A 19,964-nucleotide genomic window follows, 5' to 3' on the forward strand; every position below is an offset into this window, starting at 1 on the left:
ATACCTCAGTAATGTTTGCTTTACGATGAAGTAAATGACACGATTACAAACTGATTATTTCTAACTCGGCACATTTCTGTGTAATATCTCTAAATGTTACAATAAAGTACTGTTTCCCCTGGAAAAGAGATTGGGAAAGATGAAACAGACTTTAAACAGGAAGGCTAAAATACCCTTGGAAAAAATCATGGTGTTTAAGTCATACACATGGGGTACACCATAACCATGGTGTTTAACATACACATGTACTACACAGAAGGGTACCTTCCATTTCAGCATCTGAGACACAAATCCCCAACACCTTGATCCAGACTGCCAGACCTTTAAAAACAGCGTTCATTCCTAATGAAACCCTACGGAGCTTTAAAGTCATTCCTACGTATCAGACATAGGGCTGAGAATGTTAACAGAGCAACAACCCTGTAGATGGTATAGTTTCCTAGCACATTACCATAGATCATCTTTTTTTTTCCCTCCTTAAAATTGCAAGGGAGAAAAATGTCACCAAAAACCTAAAGCTTTGAGTTGAGACTTAGACAAAGGACATTATTAACAGGAAATTAAACAAAAAATGACATTCACAAGAGCACAACTACCCTTATAAATTAATTTCTGGGAAAAAAATAAAAATTACCTAAGTTATCAAAAAAAATCAAACACCTTGTATCAGCAAGCTCCTGGGGGAAAAATAAATAGCTTGAACACTAGAGAGCACCCCTGCATTTGAATTCTTTCAGCAACCACACAGGAGAAAAAAAACTGATACATGCTATGTATTGGTGTATCTATTCTCCCTTCCTGTGAGTCATAATGATGAGACTAAATTATCAAAGGGTTTTAAACTTCACCACTGAACTGGCTAAACAAGACATGAATCATTATTCCTTTGTGTATAAAAACACAAAGCACGGACTCGGGGAAGATAAATATCTTTGGATTAATGAAAAAAGATGTACCAGCACCAAGCAGCACGTCGGTACCGGCTGCAAACTGGTTAACATCACAGAGCTGCCGGAGGCAATTGACGAAGCAGAAAGGAACTGACTAAATCACAGCATGACTTGGAGCTGACGTCAATGTGTATCTTGTTTGGAGTTTAACTTTTCCAGTTCCCTACTGCAACACGATTCCAGGAAATCTAGTGACGTCAGCCTTTTGAACTCAATTAGCTGAGGAACAGACCATTTTAACAGCGGAGGAGAACACACGCAGGCATTGCAATACTTAAAATTTCTGCTCTCAAATCTGCTTCTATTCGCTATTTTCTTTAATAAGGAAAGCAAAACGGTTCATTTATACCACTGAAACAACTTACACCTTTATCTTACAGCTATGCTTAAGCATGTTTTAGCTACCAAATCTGTTAGCCGTTATTGCTAAACAAAAAAAGGCAGTGTCATTTTTTACAAAATAAATAAAAAGAACAATTACAACAATATATATGACTATATCCACATTAAATGATTTAAAAGTAATGGATTTTTTCAGCAGAATCCTCCATCAAATATTAGTTATCTGAATCAATCTGTACAAGAACTTACAAACTAACACGAATTTCCCCCCCAGGTGAAACTGTTACAATCACTCTGAAATCCTACACTGACTAGGTATAAGCAGAACCTTTGTATCAGTTTTGAAGGATTAAGTTACAGCAACAAGTTCAAAAGAAAACGTCACAAACACTGAGCATTGCTTAAACATCCCCAATATAATGTAAACCCAATATAATGTAAAAGACTAATATAATTTTTACCTGTTTCATCTCCTGTTACAGCCATGACCAGCTTCTGCACACAGGCTTCTCCTGTCCCTCTACCAGAGCTCAGCATGAACTGTTCCAAACTAGCAAGCATGTGCAGGATTACAAGCAAGAGCATTGACATCACAGTGACCTCACTTGCCTACCGCTGTCATTAATATGCTCTGTCACTGGAACAGCTCACTGAAACTGCAGCCCAAAGAACTGCTTTTCCAGTAAAGCTTTTTTTTCTTCCTTCCGTATTTCTGTAAACCCAGCTTTGTTCTCTTCCCCTGAATTATACATAAAGCTACAGAAAGCACTCACCACAGAGCTGGCTGTATAACAAGACAAAGATTCAGAGCACTGACTGACAGAAATTAAGAAAATGACTGCAGAATTCATGAATGATTTAGGATAAAATCTCGACTGGACAGAAAATAGTGGCATTTTATAAGGACTTGTGCAATTGTTTTGGTTTGAGCAGCTCCACTAGAAGGCAGAAATCTGACAGACAGCCGTGTGAGGCAGCAGAGCTTAACAAGCTGTAACAAGTAAACGAAAGGCTACAGCGCCTTATGGGGCGGGGGGGGGGGGGGGGGGGGACACGACACTTTCAACCCACTCATTTCATTTCAAAGCCTCAGAAAAGACTGAAGAAAGCTCCAACAAAGTAAGTCAATCTAATGAGAGTGACTTTCGTCTAACAGGCAGACCAGTAACTCTGAATAAGGGCAGCCCCTCCAGCCATTCCCTCCTTTTTCAAAAAAAAAAAAAATACGTCCAAGAGATCTGGCTGACTTATTTAAAAAAATAAAAGAAAAACAATCTCATCTTTAAAGTATTTACTCCTTTACACCAGCTTGAATGAAACTAGGTCCAAGCCAGCAGTCCAGGCACTGTTCTGTACACAGGGCACAGCAAACTCCTAAAGCCTGTGCCTGTAACACATTTACACTGGTAATTCATCAGCTGTGAAGCTATGCCAAGGACAGCAGTAACGGGAGCATCAGTGCAAGGGAGGATCCCCCCGTGATTCTAAGACCACTTCAGGATCATGTGAATAAAAGATCAGAACTGAAGCACTGAAGAAATACCAACCACGGATCTCTGAAATATCACTGACCATATTAATAAAACACACCTAGGTCCCAACAGAATATTTTTGATACGATTTTCCTACACTCATTTTCACTAAAAATTAAACACTTTTTTCTTCAGCTAGCAAAGAGCCCAGAGTATTAGGAAACCATCAGGACATCAGAGCTCCATTTGTTGGCAAAATGAGGCAAATCAGTAGCTAACAAAATATCACTCAGATCAATATCTTTGGCCCTTTTATGTTAGTCCTTTTTCCCATCACACAGGTTATCAGAAAATACCAAGCACAGGGTTTATGTGTTGCCATCCATTATCGCAACAGATTCATCAACAAATCCTTTAGGAAAAAATCTGAATACATACCCAATCTGAAAGGTTCTGAAACAGATACTGAAACTGTAAAATACAGTTCAAATTCAGTTCAAATTCAGTATAAATTTCAGATTTCTGAAACCGTAAAATACAGTCCAGGACTGCTATTTGTTGGGTTTGTTCCCCATCTCCCTTCTATAATTATTATAAGTCAAATTTAAATGTTGTCTACCAAAACCATTATAAAAATATAGACATGCAGCTTGACAGTTTACTAAGCAGAATGTTGCTTTCCTCTTATAATCTGCACTGTCACGATATCATGTATTGATAGCCAGTCAAAGTGTACATAAATGACACATTTCATCACCTATATACCTACAGACTTTCAGCTATATCAAACAACATGACCTGCAGCAAGGACTTACTGCTCCATTGTCTCACGCCATCCTCCGTAACTCAGGTTTGTTGATGATACGCAATTATTAGAACAAGATCTCTCTTACCTTATACATTTTCAAGGGCTTTCCTACTTCTATTTTTCACCTAAAGGATTTGTTTGGAACAATAGTGTATAATAATTTGAAACCGCTTCTGATCATCTCTGAGTTCAAGCATGCTTACTATTCCCTTTGTATTTTTCCTGTATATTTTATGTAGCATTTTTCTTCAGTGTCAACCACTTCGAGCATCACTAAAGCAGCAGTCTTTGTTTGGGCCAAAGAAACAGAGAATTCCAGGAAAATTCAACTTTGCTAAGCATGGACAGAAAACAAATCAATTCGGTTAAAAGAATCTAGAAACTTACAGAAACAGGACATAGCAGGTATTCAGTAACTGTCTCTGAATCTGTTTTGAAGGTTTTCATCAAAGGTGAGATATACATGCACCACCACCAGAATGGGAAATTGGGGGGGGAGGGGGACGACACACAACACCACAACAAATTTGGGTCTTAAGGCTTCACTAAGAATGTATACCTAGTAACGCTTAAGGTAGTTACAACAGTGCTGTCTCCATGACAAATACCATTTCAAGGTTTTTCACATTATAGTATTAAAGTTTCACTGAAATGCTTCTAAGTCCTAGAAAGACACGATATTTCAGCAAGGAATTGACCAGAGGCAACGGAAGAATTCAAGTTTGGTGTCATTATTTAGTACTATCCCAAAAAGCTAAATATTTACAAGCTAATAGCGTTATTTACATCCTGAGCTTCCTTTACAGCAAAGGGAGAGAAACAGCCACTTAAAGACAGAACTTATCCCAAACGTCCCTGTTAGGGTGCAAAAAAAAATCCTTGACCTGGACTTCACCAACTATCTCAGACCAAACTAGGGTAAGTTTAGATTAGAAGATATAAGGAAGAAATTCTTCACTCAGAGGGTGGTGAGGCACTGGAACCAGAGAAGCTGTGGATGCCCCATCCCTGGAAGTGTTCAAAGCCAGGCTGGATGGGGCTTTAGGCAACTTCATCTAGTGGGGGGTGCCCCTGCCTACGTCAGGGGGGTTGGAACTGCATGGTCTTTAAGGCTGCTCCAAATCCAAACCACTCCATGATTCTTTATCTGTCTGCATTTAGTTGATGACACTCATCCATTCCATGAATACATGTTTAACGTCTTCCTACCCTTCTCATGGTTTATTTCAGTTAGCTGTTCTGGCTTAAGAAAGCATTTGGCCATGTTTCCTACTTTACTCCTCTGTACTGACACAAAGACAAACAGGAAAATGGAAACTAAATTCCCTATATCCTCCATAGCATTAATTTGGTGTCTCTATATAGACTTCTTGTACACATTTCCAAAAGGTTTCCTCAATATAATCTAAAGCTCGACCCTACTGGTATTGATAAGAATCCAATGTGTTTGGTTCTCCACTTCCCTCAGCATTTCTGAATGGCTGGGAACAGTGGAAGAATAGGAAATCCTGTATAAACTACAGTAAGGTTTAAGAATTCACTATTCACAGTTCAATTCACATGTGTACATTTCACAGGACCTGTAAGTTGTTCTTCTGTGAGAAAATCAGCTTCATGAAAGGATCTCCTTTCCAATAATGGCAAGACACAAACTGCAAGGAAATTCTGCCCTAAACATAGCCTTGTAAACTTCCAAGTACCATCAGAACTCGTGTTGTATGAATGCTGTTGAAAAAAACAAATTAGTTTCATATACTAAATGAGATGCAGACTCAGCATCTCAGTTCAAACTGCAACACCATCTTTACTTCAATTAAACATGTCTCTCAGAATATGGATAAAAGCATTCAAAGCAGAAGGTGATTTTATCCTGTTATTTCCTCCTCGTAACATTTTTAATCTAAAGAAGTATCTGCTTTACTGAACAGAGGAACTCAGTCTCCTTGTAGGATCATCTTTCATATTACATGTAAGTGTTATTTAATAGTGCTACAACGTAAACACAAAATAAAAGCCGTTTAGGAAGAAATGTTTAATATGAAAAAAGTAAAGTGTAGTAGACTAATAAACAATACCTTGAACAACAACCTGGTTTCCAGGAACAAAAAACTGTTGTGCACCATCAGGCGAGTGTGCTGCATATTGCACAATGGTAGCACCAGGCTGAGGAGCTCCTGAATTTGTCATCGTTAAGGCCTGCAGTCCCTGGACTCCATCAGAGGGTGGATTAGAAATCTGGATTGTACCACCTTGAGTTATAGCAACTAAACATAAAAAGAAAATGACAGGTTAGTCAACAGAAAGAGACATACAACATGCTAAAAGCACATCGCCCTTTTTAAAATAAACATCATTTGATAGGACTCCAGGTCCTCTTCTTGTTGAATGCACACTTGTATTAAAGAAACCCAAAACACACAACGTTAATACTGGTTTTCGCAAACATGAATCCTGTTGTGTAGTACATGCCATGTGTCTAACAAGGGAAGAAAAAAAAAAAACTGCTGCACATATGTTTCTCTGTAAATTTCCAGCAATATTAAAAATATTGCTGGAAGTCCTAAAATAGTTTTAATACAAGAGGGGAAAAAAAAAAAGACTGGTAGCTTCTAGCTATAAAGAATTGCAGTTTTCTACACTAATATAAAAAGATTATTTTAAAAATCTGTCTTTACCAAATCCCATGACACAAAACCTAGGACATCTAGACAGAAGAGTAACAATTCTTCTAACACTCACTCTTCCTCCTTCTCTTAGTTTGACTGAAAGCCTAGGACAAAAACATTTTCCCAAGTTTTAGAAAGTTGTAAAGAGTCTGGCTTACTGGCTTATGTGGAAAGAAACAGAACGGAGTCTTCTTCCCATGTGGTCAACAATACGAAAGGTATACTTTCCCCACAAAAAAACATGCTGTGTAACCTGCGGCTAGCTCATCATAATTAAATAATCAGGCAAAAACGAAATTCCCTACAGAGTTTATTAATTGTCTGTCTTTTCAAATTAGCATTGCCCTCATCAAGAACAGGAATATGTTAATTAAAAACTTTTAGAAGAGAACCCAGTTCCCAAGAAGTAATGGGCTTATGTCTCCCCGTGAAGATACTTAACTGACAATCATTGGCATTGTACTTGAAGTGGTCTGAGATGGTACAAACGTGGTATGTAAGTACAGATTCAGGACTCTCAACTCCTCAGATTTCATGGCCAGGTTGACAGTATTTGAGGACATTTTTGAATGTTCAGCTCTGGTACATGATTTCTAAGATACCTACATGAATTTTGGAGGTAGACTATTGATTTCAGATGTTTTGTCCTGACAATAGTATGTTAACTTGAAAGTACAACATAAGACAGTAACACTTCAAAGAGCACTGAAACACTAACAGGAGATTACTTACTAATCACTAACAGTTATTAGTAACTTCGGGAATAGTAGCAATCTACTAAAACCTCAGATGATTTATTTCAAAATATAGGAATCACCTACCAAAGTGGCCAAATACAATTAGCTAATTTAGTTTCTATTTGGGGTAAAACAAGGAATTCCTCTCAGGCTGAGCTTTATCTGCAACAAGGTTCAGCATGACCTCCAGCCCTACCCTCAGGATGGGGAACATCACACAGAACCAAACGCACGCTCCATGGGGGCTCCGTAAGGCATTACAGGAAGAAAAAAAAGAAATAAAAGAGCAATATGCTGTTTTTGTCTGGCCTCCAAAGCAGGAAGTGCCCCATTTGGGGGCAGCTTAGAGGAAAGAGAAGTAAGAATAAATCATTGTCTCCTCTGTTGTTCATTAGGTCCAGGACAATAGCAGGTTCTCAGCAGATCGTCAGTACCTCCCAGGGAAGTGAAATTTACTCGAACACTGAACTCACACAGACTTAGCACCAAAAAAAAAATGGTATGTCTATACCATTAGAGTACCACACTACACAAAAAAGTCAGTTCAACTGTTTAGTTAGATCACAATTCAGTTCTTTTTAAATAACAGAGAAGGTACTCCACTCTCCCTCCTATAGGATTGATTCCTACCCTATTATGGACATGACACTCCTCCCACCCTATTCACTGCCCTAATCCCAACCACTGCACAGATACTTCGTGTGTCAGAGCTTTACTTGAAATTGGGCCTTCATAGAATACTGGATTTTCCCAGACATCCCCTGGTTTTGTACATCGTGCACTTGCGTATAATAAATGGCAGCTTCTCTTCTAGCTAGGACTGAAGGTGAAACTAACACCATTCTCTGAGTATGATCAACACCCCTAATTCAGAAAGATCAGACCTTTCCCTCCCTCCCAAGGCAAGGAAAAGCTGCTCTTTCCCAGCATATTTCCTAATTCTGCAATTGATAAAAATTGTTAAAAACCTTTCCTAAGACGGCAAGTAACCAAAACAGATGGCAAAAGAACTAGTTATTTTCATTTTCCCTGCACTGGTCCAGAAAGAACATCATGACATGCACGAGTAGGCAAGAAGGAAGTTGATTCACAATCTCCATCTAAGCAAACAACTCTTGTGTGTTTAGACCACCACCACAGTTGAGGCAAACCATTTTTTTCAGTATTCAACAACCCCTGTGACAGAACGACAGCCAGCAAAGCAGTTTTGTAGCAAATCAGGCTACGTGGCTCATACAAAAGACACCGCCTTAGGAAAAAAGTGTATGTTCTCCTTACAGAAAAATCAACATACATGGTGACGGATGTAAACCCACATTTCATCTAGCTGGTCATGCCTGTCAGTCCATCTGCTTCCACAGGCCAAAGCCAAGAACCCTAAGGAAAGGAAAATGGTATTTGGAAACCATGGCAACGTATTTTTTGGCTGGTAAAAAGTAAGCAAAGAGCAGCCATCACTGCTGATAACAGAACCAAGCACGTTTATCTTAAAACCAAGTATGTTATCAAGTTCTTCCAAAAATAATTACCACATACCTACCGACACCAACATACAGCCAAAACTATCTTTTCAGCTACTCTTAACCTGCCTCTCCCATTCAAGAATAGAGAGAGAAATAAAGAAAAACAAGGATTCAGCATATTTAGTGACATATGGTACATTTTAAACCAGGCCACAGTAGAGACAGCTGTAGTGACCCTACAAGACCAGCCTTCATTGCCATGGACACCACAAAACCTTTATAAACAAACTGCTGGCTGCCTACACAGGAGAACCCAGGCCACCAACACTGGCCAAGGACAGAGAGGTACTCAGATACGGTGATGATAAGCAGATGAGGAGATATAACTGACATGAGAGATAAAAATAAAATAGATCTCTGTCGTGACCTTCTGCATCGCACCCAGCCAGAAGTCAGCACGGGAGATGTTCCATTCCCACACAGCCTTCCCAGGGGATTTAGGGGAACCCAGGCAGGCAGCAGCACAGCTGCTCAGAAATGCTGCAGATTTGTGCCTTTTGGGCCTGCTGTCAGAACTAGAAGCAAACAGCCAAGCTCTCTTTGGTAAATTCCAAATTAAGCCTCCATCTACTACAAGGAGATGACCATCCTTGCTACCACTTGGATTCAACCTCAGACGTAACTTTTCCGGCAAGCAGTAATTTTAAGGACAAAGGCTGTATTTTTTCCCTAACCAGAAGTGGAGAGAACAGACTTCACTGCAGAAAAAGATATATGACATTTTAACTTGGAAATGTAAACTTGAAAACAAAAACCATCAAATTAATAAATTGAGTAAGAAAGCAATTTCCAGGAAGACAAGGCTCTCAAAACGTATTTTTAAGCCTGAATCAGTAGGGTCTATGAAGACTGACATTGCATCCTGAAGCCATGTCTCATTATGTCTGAAACATTAAATAAATATTTGTAGATTTAGTTATCTTAAATGTACTGCAAAAAAAAAAAAAAAAGCTATCAATAGAACTTACTGAAAGAAAAAGCAGCATGAAGCAGAATTCTTCTATGCTTCCATGCTCAAGCCAGGCTTAAATTAAGATAAATTAGATTAAATTAAATTTCTATGGACTCTTCTAATTCAAGCACATTGTTGGTGATGCTCTCTGCTCTTTGATTTTTCAAAAGTAAATGTTTGTTTGAACAAGAAAGATAAAACTGAGATTTTCATTATTCTTTTATACGCTTCCCTGCCATTATTATTTATACAAACATTCAAACTAAAATATCCTTCCATTAAGACGTGAGAATGGTCTCTTGCAACCACAAGTCTGGTTTCGCAGAGGAATTTATGAGTAAGAAATCTAAACTCCTGATTTCTTAGAAATCCTTAAGGTTTGAAGGCTCATTAGAGCATAGTACGGACACTATAGCACTTTCTTTTTTAGTCTTGAAACTGCAAATACTTCTCTGAAGCTAACATCACCACCACCACCCAAAAAAAAAAAGAAAAAAAAAAAAGAAAGAAGCAGATTCTGGACTAGGTAACTGTCATTTAGTATGACCAGAAGTCCATGGAAAAGAGCACTTCAAATGATGGACATCACAACGCAGACCTTTATGTCCGCGCTTTACAGGACAGTTAAGAAAAGCAGCTTAGGAACTCCAAGCAAAGTTATTTTCTATGCAGAAGTGTAGATATTATATGCGATTTCTGCTTTCTCTGACTTGATAACAACTCAGTTGTACAAACTAAAAATAAATGAAGAATTCTAAGGGTGACTAGAACACTGCATGCAGAAAGACATTTTATCTTCTTTTATATTCTACTGTTCATGTTTTAATAGACTTCCTCTGTTCTCAAAGCAAAGTTTCAGAAAACAACATTCCTTTGGCAATTCTGCTGTCATTATATGAAAGGGAAAATACCTGCATTTCAGCAGGTCTATGCATAGAAAGACATCAAAAAATAACTGCAGGAATGAAGCTTTATCAAATACATAACTGGAAAAAAAAAGTTATCAGAAAGGTATCCCTTAGATGATATACGATTAAGCACAAAGAAGATATATGGAGCAAGTTATGCAATGTTTTCAATATAAACGCAGGAATTAAATCTAGAGAGTAGAACTGTGAAACTAACTTTTAGACTGTGTTTGGATAAAGTACCAAATGTTGAAGACTACAATTGAGGTTAATTCTGCAGTTAAGAGAGTGTTAATCGTTGGCAATTGGAGAGATAGATAGGTTGTTCTTTTAAAAATGAAAATTCAAAGTTAATAAAGAATTTCATGCTCCAACCCTATGTTTAAAAAAGTAACTGCTCACCAATTGTCATTTTTCATGTAGCGTATAATACTAATATATATCAAATCACAGCAACATGAAACTGCAATGGTTTATAACACTGTACATGCACACAAAACATAACCCAGTGCCAACATTTGTCATTTCATCTGAGCCTCACCTCCACATTTTTAATGCGTAGGAATTCTAGAAGGACTAAGCTTAGCAATCAACAAGCATTAACAGAAGCAGGCTAAAATGTCTGTTGTGCCCACGTTAGGAGAAATTAAATATAAAAATTTAGATTATTTAGAAATATAGAAGCTCTCATTCTTCTTCACCAAAACATCTCTACTTCACTATGGAACTTTTAGAAAAAAAACTGTTCCTATTTGTGTTCTGCAACGAAACACAGATCTTTGCAAACATACTGTATTGCCCTGAGCTAGTCTGATACAGGCTGGTTGGCATGGACATTGGAGAAATTCCAGAAGGCACTCCTTCTTCTTCTGACTTTTCTTCTTCAATCTTCGGGACCGCAGGAGTATCTGAAGAGAGTTCATTCAAAATTTTTCTAGAAGAGAACAAAGATAGTTTTATATATTTGAAATTCCATACCCATGAGAAACTAAGTCACTGGCTTTTATCAGACAGTTTTGCTGTTACATATAACCTGCCTTTAAAACCAGCAAAAACAAAACCAAAAGTCCTTACCGGTATGAAGGCCTTCTTGAAAGTATTTCCCTACGTTTTTGAGAATCAATTATCTCTTCTGATTCTGCAGACTCATCTGCAATCGATGCTACCTGTAATAGCAAAGTTTCTGAAATTTATAACTTCATTAAAAAAAAAGTAAAAAGATCATATTTAAAAATTCCTTCCATGTCTGCATACAGGAAGTTTATGCACTTTTTAAAAAAATCACAAATCATGTGATCTTGGACTTCTCTTTCCACAACACATCACAAACTATGACGTAAGCAACACACAGGCACTTAGATGACATCTTCCATTTCGAAAAAATATAAATAATCCACATTACAACGTTAGTGACATCAAGAAAAAGTATTGATATAGATTTCTTTAAATGTAAAAATATTGTACAATTAGCTTTTAAATTAAAATTAAACACTTAAAGTGCAGAATACCGCATGAATGCACCTTAAATAACTGTATACAAGACAAAAACTTCTTCAAAACCACACCAAATCTATTTAGAAAATAAGTTTATTTAAATATACATTTATTAAATTACACTTATCAACACGTTCATAAATACAACTTAGCAATTTCATGAAACTTTTAGAAACTTCTGTGAAGTCTACAATATCTATTTTATTTTCTCAAGACTTTATTAGCATTCTTTTCACAGGTTCTTGTCTCTTAAAATTACCCAGAGCATTAAGGCCTGGAGCTGAATCACACTCTTTGCCAGCAAATATTACATTACACAGAACAGAAACCGATTACTGAACAAGAAAAACATGCAAATTTCTTGATTCTTGCAACTACTCAGAACTATTGGTGTATAAGATTTCCAAAACTGAAACAGTATGCTAATGGTGGCGTGGAAAATGACCTTTTACATAAAGACCATAATGCAGCTGCAGACTAAATACTGTTCTAAACTAACGCTGAACAAGCACTCACGTCATTAAACGAGAGTGAAGTGACTAGAAGGCTCAAGTGTTCGACCTGGGTGGAGACTTCTCTACAGCTCAGGAAAGACCAGACAAACCTCGAGAAGTACTGTGGCTGCTAGGCCTCAGCACTTGGTGCCTGAAAACAAAACCTGCATGACCAACAGAAAATGACTGGTTGGAAGGCTCGGGAAATTCATGGGCCTGTGTCACTCCATCTCAAACCTGTACAACTGCACCTTGAAAGAACTACATGTTACTGCAGAACGAGGGTTTTTCTCTACATATTAATTTCATTACATTCCAATTTTGTGCAAAAAAAATTACATTAATAACGTAGCCTCAATTTTGCTGGGTAGTAGATAGGAACGTGATTAAAACACTATGCCTATCTAATTAAAACAGACCTGGAAATAATGAGAAGCACTTCTGCATGTCTACAAGCATCCAGCTCAAAACCAGGCTTCAGAGCTGACTGGGGAGACACGAGAGCTTCAAAACATTTGTATTCGTTCTTTTGCAGGATGAACCAATGCTGACCAGAGATCTTCTGAAAGGCATTTCCAGTGCCCTATGCAGATCTACTCATGGATCAATCTTCAAGCCTCTGGCACAAACCTTTAAAGGCAACATTACACAGCCAAGAGCAGCATAACTCAGAAAGTGAGCTTTCACTCCACAGGATAAAAATAATTAAAAAAAAAAAAAAAAAAAACATCCCAGGACAAACAGCAGGAAAACAAGATCTTGGTCATTCCACTTAGAATTACTAATGGCCACCCCTTCTTGACTGTGAAGACAACCAAGAAGTCAGGAACAGCAGCACTTCGGTAAGATGGTAAGTAACTAACAAGAAAATGTAAGCATTTTAATGTGGAAGAGGAAATTTTCTGCAAGAAGTTTCAAAAGTTCTAATTTTCATCAGGATACAAGAGAGAAATGTAATGTTTGTTTCTTCTAATAGCAAGCAGCCATGTCCACGAGGCTTACAGAAGGGAAGCAGTGCCGTTTCTCCTGGCCATCAGTCAGACTTCTCCAACCTTAACACGCTGTTCTGCATTTGTGAACAAATATAGCTCACAACAAATATGAGCTCATGTGCCTCTGTCAATACCTGATATATTACAGGGGAGAAGCAAGTAGCAAAGTCAAATAATCTGAATTGCAAGCCTTCCTACAAGTAAAACAACAATAACAGAACAAAGAACACAACGCAGATAAGTATTTTTCATCCAGAAAGCAACAGTGTTACAAGAAAAAAAATACAATTAAATGTCTTCCAGCTTAAAGCTGCAGGTGTCTGAGGGAGAGGTCATGCAGGCTTTAACGTCAGCCTTCAAGATATTTTTATTTATGTATTTTATTTATTTATTTAAGCAGACTGATACCATTTTCCAAGTCTCCTACTATCTGGCAGAAAAATACGCTAAGTTAAAGCCAAACAATCTGGAGGAAGTGCCAGGTGGCGGGATAAAGTGCTTAAGAAGATCACAGAAGAGCCTAGGCAACCTCTGCAATGCTGTACTGGAGTCCTTCACTTTTTTTTTTTTTTTTTTTAAAACAGCATCTTCAAGCCCTTCTGGGAGAGTCACACTATTTACCATTAACGTGCTCAAACGAAAACAAAGCCAAAAAAAATGGAACTAACAAGTTAGTATTAACCAGGACACAGCTTTCCCATCTCTGCTCTTTCGGGAAAGAGAGGACAGAGTTGACTCAATACAACAAACAGTCAATCTCCACCCCCTAAGACGACACAGCAGCAGCTGTCAAGAGATTCGGGAGAAATTCCTCCTCCTGAGCTCTGAAGCAAGGCCTGTTTTTGTATGCATGCCCCAAGCACAGCAACATGAAGAAAAGCAGTGACAGAAACTAGGAATGACTATAACATGATTATTTGATAAAGTTCACCCTGGCAAATTATAGTGAGAAAGAATTCCCAAAAAGAGTATTTATTTTTTGAATATTCCAATTTGCCTTCAAGTCTGACTAAACCCAAGCCATCTCCTGCACCTTTTCAGTAGCAATCTAGAATTTCCAAACCTTACCATTCTACATTTTACTTTACCTTTACTACTTTTACTTTTTTCATCTACACCTACAAATAAACTACTGAATACCTGGCTAAGGTTTTATTCTTGTTTTCTAATCTCTAGGATAAATATACTTGCACATGCCTTTTTATCTATTACACTTGAAAGCTACTAAAAAGTTTCAAAGCAGCTTCTCAAGAAGACTGACAATACACTTGTCTTTTCCTGACTACATTGCAACGACTGCAGGTAAAACTGTTCACATGTAACTGTTATCTAGCCTTTCTTTGCAGAGATTATCAATTCTACTTGCAAGAACCAATTCAGCCTTCATTTTGCAATCAGTTTTTAAGGAAGGATCAAAGACATTCCTGCCTACAAGAGAAACGCTAATGGGAGGCTTGCCTAGTCATTTGCAAAATAGTGCAAAGTCATTCTCTTCAGTCTTTTTCACTACTTAAAAGCTCTGAAAGCTCTCTAAGCATTTTGTACCGGTCCCTGTTTTCTAACATCAGCAGGTTCAAACGTGAAGATTTGCCAAATAAACGTTTATTTTGAGGCTGCCCTTATTTTTGCTCTTTACTTATACACACCCACAAAAAGCAGTACCAGATGCTCTAACTGAGCCTGCTACACCAACAAGGAATCATTTGAAGCTATGTTTACTTCCATCACATCCAGATGCTCTCAGAGATACAGCGTAAGAGACACTTGCAAATTTCCATTAGAATCAGGACGATCGCGGAGTTGAACGAAACAGAAGAACTGCAAGGTACGCTAAAACAAGGTCATGTTATTACACAAACTTGCTGTTGCAAAAGTTCAGGGTTCCAAGACACAATTTCTTAAGAAATAAACAGGAAGCATTAAGGAATCGCTACACAATGCTTGCAGAGCTGCTACTAGCTGGCTGCTTGCCACCGCCCTCCCCACCCCCACCTTCCTACAACCGCACGAGTAAATCTCCCAGCGCCGGCAGGAATGAAGAGAAGCTGAAGATGAGGGCAGGGGCATGAGTAATGAAGCACCAAATATTCATGAAAACAGAACAATAAAAGAGCTAACCTGAACAGCTTGCATTTGTGGTGACTGAATGACTGAGGGCTGTGTGGCTTGAATGACACCCTGGACATGAACAGTTTGACCAGAAGGCAACTGCACTAGAGTTACTGCTGGAGATCCTCTTCCAGCACTTGATGCAGCTACAGAAACCTGCAAAAGTTACAACCGTCATGTTTAAGAAACACGCCGCAAGATTTCAGTAAATGCTTTTAGAAGTGATACTAAAACAAACTGGTTCTGATGCCGTACCCAGAACAGCTTAAGCGTGCGTACTTATCTCACACGCAAGTACACAAGTCTTCATAGGAAAAACGTGGTATCTCTCCAAATGGTGTGGAAAACTGAGCCCTACCAAACTGCAAATCTTCATCCTTCCCCCCCTTCCCCCCAGAGACTTCACATTTTCTTTTCAATCAAAAACAACCCTAAGCTATCACAGAGTAAATCTGCTGTCGCTAGCATGAAGGCTAGGAAGAAGCTCAAGAAACGTAACCAAAAACACCAATATTCATTCAAGTGGTATGTTGCAGCAAAAAGATACAGAGCAGAATGTTCTTGGTCCAAAAAATATCCACAACTGTTTTGTTTTTGCTTTGTTAAGCTAAAAGTTTAGGTTCAACTTTTGGTTTTCAGATAGATGTCTCAAGGGATGCGATAATAGGAAGGAAAAAAACGTTCAATAAAGCAATGCATGGGTTTGTAAATTGTTTTAGTTTAATAAATTCACTTTACATATTTCGCAAAACCAAGACAGAGTTGGAACACTTTGATACAACTAAAATAACGTACAGACAAATCTTTAAACTTAGCAGAGCTGAAGAAAAAGGTAGCCCCGTTCTGTCCAGGAAGACATCTGACCCCTTTTTCTAATGACATCTCAGAGCACAAGCAGCTTTGCCCAGCCCCTGGCTCTCAATCACGTGTATTGATGCCGAATGTGTTAAGATATAGTTAAGCATCTACTGACTAAGAAATAACTCAGATTTTATTCTCTTACTGCTAAAATTGTTATCAGAAACAAATACTGAAGCAAAAGGGAAAACACTAAGACTGATCTCAAGTTCTTTGTGATGAAACATCCTGAAACTCAGAGTGAAGAGGAAAAAAATTACAAACAACTTCATAAAATCATACGATAAAAATAGATAAGTCTTTCTGAAAGTAAACTGCATTGAAAAACTTAATTTCTAACTTCCGCATGAACAAGAATAAGCCCTGAGTCATATCTAAGATGCTGATATCTTCCCCTTCCTAGCTTGGTTCTCAGCCCAAAAAGGTAGCTGGTGCGAGCAGTAGAGGTAAAAAGAGATGCGAGTGAGAAGAAAAACATGATTAATGCCCAATTTGAAAAAAATTGTTTAAAGAGTTTTGTATTTTTCTATATTCACACTGAAGTTGTTTTTTGGGGGTTTTGTTGTTTTTAAATTCCTAATATTAAACTTTATTTATGATCAGTAAGCCATTGCTTGTCTGGGAAACATTTCTTTAAGGCAAGAGAAAACGTTTATCTACTATTAAGATGTACTGCTATCAAGAAGAGCAGATGTTGGCTCACATTATCTCAAAGAAACGATGTTTCTAGCAAACAGACACAGGAGCTTGTCCACATTCACTATGCAATTGCTCGATTGTTGTAGTAAACTGAACAGATTTTCAGGAAATAAAACAATTGAGGACATTTTTAATCCCTAAATGCAAGCAATCATTCCTTAAATGGCATTAAATGGCAACATGTAAATAGGATACACAAGCTCTCTTCCCAGTCTATACCACAAATACGAACATTATTATCAGAATACATATTTGAGATCTAGAACATCTTGAACGTCCTGGAGATCGCGATCTATTTTCTGTCAGTCAAAGCTGACATCATCCCAAACCCCAGCTTCAAGGAAGGAGCATGGAGCAGTCTGAACATTTACAAAGCATGCTAACTTTTCAAAACATTACAAAGGCAATTTCACCAAACCTTTCAGTTTGCAGCTCTCAAAGATAGCAGTAATCTGCTACAATTCTCTAGGGTATCAGGAAGAACATGTTGAGTACAAACACCAAACTGCACTACATGTACAGTTTATTAGTTCCTGTGTTTGGTACACAATGGGTCAGGCACATATAAGCAGGAAGTAAACCAGTACTCAAAATTAAGAAACACTGTTGTCATTTAAAAGCTACTTATTCATTCAGTCTAACCGCAAAAGGAGGGGAAAAAAATAATAATAAAAAAATCACTCAGCTAATAGTCTAAAGTCGACAGTATCACAGGATGAATTGTTTTGTTCCCATTAATTCAGATAGGAGATTAAATGGAGGTGTAGGGTGCAGGGGGAGGAGAGACAATAGTATCTTTAAAGCTGGTTCCAAAACCAAAAAGTGATTTGCTTGCTCATTTATATCTGCTTTAAACATCTCAACTTGATGTGATCATGGCTGAGTTTCCACCAATTTCTGAAAGTTATACTGCGTGCACATTCATGTTATTGCAGTCCCTACGAACTACACTTAAAGTCTGTGACTACTTTGTCTTAGGTTTGTTTTCTAGAACTATGACAATTTCTAACGTCGTATTTTGCATCTCTTTTACAAATTTTTAAAACTGTAAAAATAATTTTGATTCGCATCTCGCTTTGAATTGTTTCGAATTGAACAGTCCTGTGTTAGCCGAGATACTTTTGCCATTTGAGGCTATCATGCATACACACTGACTGACACAACCCTGGCAAAAAAAACATTACTTTCAGCCGTCAGCGATGAGCAATGCTCCTTCTAACATCGTCACTCCGAGGGCTGTGTAGCACAATGCCCGAAAACAATCCCTAAGCAATTCAGCAACACAGAGAGCGAGCGGAAGATTAACACCCCAAGTACCTGATTAAACAGTGCAAGGGTTATGCCCCAGCAATTGCTAAGAGACTTTGGATGTTGCAATATCCTTTGATGGTCGAGCCTCTTACGTGTGCAACAGTCGAGCCTAATAGCTTCAACAAATACCAACCACGTAGTCTGACATGGCAGCGTGGGCCCGTACTCTGTATGTTTGGAAACAGAAGAGCTCCCTCTTGCAAAAAGAGGGAAACAAAGCAAGAGGCACCCTCCCACCCCACCCGTCAGAAAAATAAACATGAATTATCTTCACATTGAGGTACGTATTCTTTCAGGAGTTCAACTGCTTATCAGTTCTCTGACTTCAAGATCCACGGCTCACTGCACAGCTGTCCTGCGTACACACACTGTCACTCAAGGTCAGATAACTTTCCCCTACAGAGTACTACAGAGTTCACACTGACACTCAACCTCTCATGCCTCAAACACGGCTAATAGGAAGTACACCACATGCAGTTCCACCCGATTTGTGCCTCAGCTGTAGAATTTAAACGCTGCAAGGACTCCAGAAGTAATGAGAGGAGTGCTTCTGGAAAAGAACAAACCCTTTGTGGGTTCACCTAACAGAAGAGCACAGGACTTGTCACGCTCAGGTACTGCCTAGCCTTTACGAGGAAAAGCTGAAGACAGGGAAGTTTTGGCCAATTGCACAGCCAACACCAAGAAGGAAACTCCTAGTTTTAACGAAATCAAGGTTAGACTGATCTCAGCCACTTGTCAATAGGATACACTTGAAGAAGCACAAAGCAGTGACAAAGCTGCAGGTTCGTAATGCTGTAACATCAATTTTCCTAAATGCCCTGGACTTGCACTTGGCAGGCTGGTTTTAGAGCCACATTCACAACACTGTGGAGAACTTCTACAGTGCTCAATCTCCTAGGAGCAAGATTTAATGCAACATTTCGTGCTGCGAGCCCAAAGTGAATGTCCTTGAAGTGCTAAACCTGAGCAGTCCCGGCTCACAACAGCTCTGCAGTGCCTGCATCAGAAAGGTCCCTCCTAATCCCTCCGACAGCAGTTTTCACACTGTAAACCCTGGCCCATGTCTGGTTCAGGGCCAGCACGGTGAGGTCAACAGAAAATATTTCAGATCAAGGCAGCAAACACAGCTCTAATAATAGACGGAATATAACAAATGCAAATACTGATTCAAAGAACTTATCCAGGATGCAGGATTAAAGAAAAAAAAAGTACTTTGTCAAAATTGAAAAAGTTCTAAGCATATTGCTCTTACTTATTTATAGTTATACTTAGTATATTTATGTAGCTGAGCACAGTACACCACAGAATGCTATACAGACTCTAAAAATGCTGCAAAATGAACATTAATTTAAATAACAATGCGCATGTAACTGTTCCAAATTTTATCATAGATATTACGAGAATATTTCAGTCCAAATTAACTTATTTTTCTAAGAGCAGCCCTATATGCATTAGCATATCACCTGTGCATACGAGACAAAACCCATGGAGACGTTTACCACCTCACACCTCTGCTCTTCACTGAGGAAAAGGCATCGATCTTCTCGTTTGGGTGTTCTACACAGTTCAAACAGCTTCTAAAGACAACCAAAACTTTTATAAATATTTTCTTACATAATTCTGTTGGTGGCTGGGACTTAGCGTCT

General features: G+C 38.4%; 1 protein-coding gene across 19 annotated transcripts in view; it reads right to left on the bottom strand.

The window, feature by feature from the left end:
* The window catches only part of CREM (cAMP responsive element modulator), a 33,632-nt gene that overhangs the window by 5,067 nt on the left and 8,601 nt on the right, over positions 1 to 19,964 (bottom strand). For 8 of the 19 annotated variants that reach the window (XM_080580877.1, XM_080580879.1, XM_080580880.1 and 5 more), the window contains 4 exons: positions 15,457 to 15,603; positions 11,433 to 11,524; positions 11,150 to 11,292; positions 5,648 to 5,836 (listed from right to left, as the gene is read on the bottom strand). In XM_080580877.1, coding sequence (XP_080437003.1) covers positions 5,648 to 5,836; positions 11,150 to 11,292; positions 11,433 to 11,524; positions 15,457 to 15,603 — 571 coding nt within the window. The other 11 variants (XM_080580865.1, XM_080580864.1, XM_080580866.1 and 8 more) reach the window with 6 other exon arrangements.

The sequence above is a fragment of the Anser brachyrhynchus genome (assembly GCF_964034855.1).
Source record: "Anser brachyrhynchus genome assembly, chromosome: 2".
NCBI lineage: Eukaryota > Metazoa > Chordata > Aves > Anseriformes > Anatidae > Anser > Anser brachyrhynchus.